Genomic DNA, 3,993 nt, shown 5'->3' on the forward strand with positions numbered 1-3,993 from the left:
TAGAATGGAAATTTCCTGTTGAATCCCTGGAATCGTTGCTCCATGATCAACTGTCTGTACTATGCTATCCTTTGGGTCTGTTGTTGTTCTGGTAAGTATCCCTGGAATCGTTGCTCCATGATCAACTGTCTGTACTATGCTATCCTTTGGGTCTGTTGTTGTTCTCGTAAGTATCCCTGGAATCGTTGCTCCATGATCAACTGTCTGTACTATGCTATCCTTTGGGTCTGTTGTTGTTCTGGTAAGTATTCCTTGAATTGTTGCTCCATGATCAACTGTCTGTACTATGCTATCCTTTGGGTCTGTTGTTGTTCTGGTAAGTATCCCTGGAATCGTTGCTCCATGATCAACTGTCTGTACTATGCTATCCTTTGGGTCTGTTGTTGTTCTGGTAAGTATTAATACTTACCAGAACAACAACAGACCCAAAGGATAGCATAGTACAGACAGTTGATCATGGAGCAACAATTCAAGGCTAAAACCTTGTGTTTCTACAGTATTCGCTATTTATAGTGCATGTAGAAATAACTAAAACCTTGAGTTTCTACAGTATTCATTATTTATAGTGCATGTAGAAATAACTAAAACCTTGTGTTTCTACAGTATTCCTATTTATAGTTCATGTAGAAATAACTAAAACCTTGTGTTTCTACAGTATTTATAGTGCATGTAGAAATAACTAAAACCTTGTGTTTCTACAGTATTTATAGTGCATGTAGAAATAACTAAAACCTTGTTTCTACAGTATTTGCAATTTCTAGTACATGTAGAAATAACTAAAACCTTGTGTTTCTACAGTATTCACTATTTATAGTTCATGTAGAAATAATTAACACCTTGAGGTTCTACAGTATTCGCTATTTATAGTTCATGTAGAAATAACCGAATCTTGTTTTTCTACAATATTCACAATTTATAGCGAGTGTCGAAATAACTGCTTAATGGTTCTGAACCATCAATATATAAAAATATGAATTCACTTGGGCAATACTGAATGCTGTGTAAGTAATAAATTAGCACAAAATCACATACTGGATAGCTTCTTCTAATGACACGTACTTTAATGTACATTTTTGGCTGGAGGCACACATATACATTGGATATGATATGAGACACTGAGGATTCGCAGCAATCAAATGACTTAAAAAGCTTAATGTAAAATGCTTGCTTTTATTGATGCACCAACTTGTTCATCCTTACCAATGCAGAGTACTGTATGATGAGCATTAAAATTTGAAAAAACAACAACAGTAAACTTGATACATGAAGGATGTTTGGACTGTCAACAAAAGATTAGTAAAAAGGAATGTTTTGTCTGTGTTTAAAATTGACATAATTAAATATCTGAAATCTTAACTAAACTTTTTACTGTTTTACATTTAACCAAATACGCTAAATTTTGATGCATCCTTTCCACTCGGACATGTGTTACGTGTAATGATTTCAACAGCAGCATTATTACATACATAAAAAAATGGGCCAAATGTCCAAAACCAAATTGCATGTATTATGTATCTCAGATCGTAACAGTACAGACATTTCCAGGATCTCATGTTGCTGTTTCAACAGTAAAAAATTCTTTTTTTTCTTTCTCTCTCTAAGAATGTGATAACCCTTATTAGAAAACAAATTAAAGAAAAATAGATAAGAGACACAGAATGTATTCAGATGATCTAAATATTGGCCATGCTTTTAGGTCTGGTGTAATAGAGTATGTACTCCGAGTTACATAAGAAAATGTTTTATTTGATTCACAATGGGAAAAAAAAAGTTGAATGACACCACTACATATACTTAAGACATTACGTGCAGAAAAAGAAAAATGACGGTGTAATATTTCTTAAGAGGATATAGCACATTAAAAGCTTAGCAGGGATAAATATTAATCCAAAAAACTACAGATCTTTCCTATACCATCAATCATGGCTTTAAATTTCTTTCTTAATTTTTAACCACAACATTATAGTGGCAAAACTCAACAACCCTTTTCCATGACCCAAAATTCTTACTGATTTTTAAAAATCTCTAAATTATTCATTTACCTCTTTGGAAGAATATTTCCTCCTGAACTTAATGGTTGCGACTTGTAATAAATAAAAACTGAACGCTTCATATAATTAAATCAATAATAGTAAGATTTCTAGAAGGTAGCATAAATGGCGTTCACATACTAAAGCACGTCACATTTGAAACAATGAAAAAGGCACTGGCAAAAAATATACATTATAGACATTTTGTACACTGTGCATGAAAAGAATTACATACTCTTAAATTGAAAAAACATAACATTCTATAATATATGTTCTGTTGTTAAGAACTAAAAAACATTAAGATATGGAATAAAATGATAACATCCAATGTTTCGAATCAAAGCTCTTAGTTGCTGCTTTACCTCAAGAATGAACTTACATTCCACTTTTTATCTCGGTAACTATGCATCGAGGACAAGCTGAGGGAATTACGCCTTCACTTTCGAAGCATAACATTAATTGTTTCATGGTCTGAGGTAGCATGTATGGCAGTTTCTGTACTATATCCTGAAACCCTGGAAGTATAGATGTTCTGAACACGTGACGAGTATAGTGATGGCCACAAGTGAATAGCACTACATCATGACTGGAAGAAGCAGAACTTTGGTGTGATGCTGTTCCACCGTGTCTAGGAAAATTAGGAGGCACATCTGGTCTCTGAATTTGTTCATTCATCAGTGATCTCGTGAGCAGTTCTACTTGATTTGGAGAAAGTTCAATACTATTACGGGAGATAACACCTTTCTGTAAGTTCATCAGCACTTCTTGCCAGAGCCGAGGAGGTGGAATCCTAGCCTCCCAGCCAGTCACTGTGTCAGCCTGGTTAATTTGATGCATAAGGTCGCTAGTTCCCGTCAAAGCCATCATTTTATCCATCAGTTCTTCATGGGGCTTTCCAGCATTGATATTCTGAAGCATGAAATCTGCCACAGTCAGACAGAACTTAGGAGACAGACAGCTGAGGAAATCAGTGCAGATTTTCTGTGATTTACCTTCATTCACACTTCCACTGTAAACAAATCAAAGACAATAAACTGAAACTCCCTAATGGAATAACCTGTTGGTAGAAACATACAACAATACAGAAACCTAAGGAGTTTTTGTTTAGAAAATATAAAGTATTATGAGGAGATAATTATTTATTATGGATACATCTTAAAAAATAAAACAAGGTTGAAAAATATTAATTACCAGTAATACTGCCAGTAGGCCAACCACAGATTTTGCTAACAAAATCATAACTAGTTCCAAAAAATTTATTAATGTTCAAAAAAAAAAAGTTGTAATTTGAAAATAAGAAAAATCACTTACAAAAATACAAAAACATTTTCAGTGGCACTGATTAAGAAATCTCTGACGAAAGTGACAAAGATAGTGGAACTAGAAACAAAGGCTTCTTTAACAATCTCAAGAGTAATTATGATAGATAAGTGATATTACTAATCAAAACATCCACAAGAAGTGTCCATCTTAAACATCAGATAACAGTACTTATCAGAATAATGCTTGTTAAACACAAAGCTACATATTGTTCTAATTTTGTTACCCAACACAAGGAATGAGTACTGAGTATAAGCATTATAAACCTGCAGCCTTGAGAACATTAAAGAACACAATATGAGAAAGTTACCAGGTTCCCCAGAATGGTACTGCTTCAAACATAATAGTAGTTTCTGAGTACATCACCCATATTTTGTACAAAACTATCTACAAGATAATACTTATAAACTTACTGTGTTCTCAAAAATAAGCCAGCACAGACACTTGAGCATGGATTCAACAGTTAGTTACTTACTAAAACAACAGTCCAACAGGATAGCACAGACAGTTGACCTTGAAGAAAGGATTCCAGGGAATTTAACAGGTAGTTACTTGCCAGAACAACAACAGTCCCACAGGATAGTACAGCACAAACAGTTGATAATGGAGCAACAATTCAAGTTATTTCTACATGCACTATAAA

General features: G+C 33.8%; 1 protein-coding gene across 1 annotated transcript in view; it reads right to left on the reverse strand.

The window, feature by feature from the left end:
• LOC106464039 overlaps nucleotides 1-3,993 on the reverse strand; it is a 91,701-nt gene that overhangs the window by 1,383 nt on the left and 86,325 nt on the right. The window contains exons 30-31 of the mRNA XM_022391699.1: nucleotides 3,907-3,966; nucleotides 483-3,039 (exon numbers count right to left, since the gene is read on the reverse strand). Of these exons, the coding sequence (XP_022247407.1) occupies nucleotides 2,406-3,039; nucleotides 3,907-3,966 (694 nt within the window). The 3' untranslated portion in view covers nucleotides 483-2,405. The remainder of the gene's footprint in view (nucleotides 1-482; nucleotides 3,040-3,906; nucleotides 3,967-3,993) is intronic.

The sequence above is a fragment of the Limulus polyphemus genome, unplaced genomic scaffold, assembly GCF_000517525.1.
Source record: "Limulus polyphemus unplaced genomic scaffold, Limulus_polyphemus-2.1.2 Scaffold1547, whole genome shotgun sequence".
Classification (NCBI taxonomy): Eukaryota; Metazoa; Arthropoda; class Merostomata; order Xiphosura; family Limulidae; genus Limulus; species Limulus polyphemus.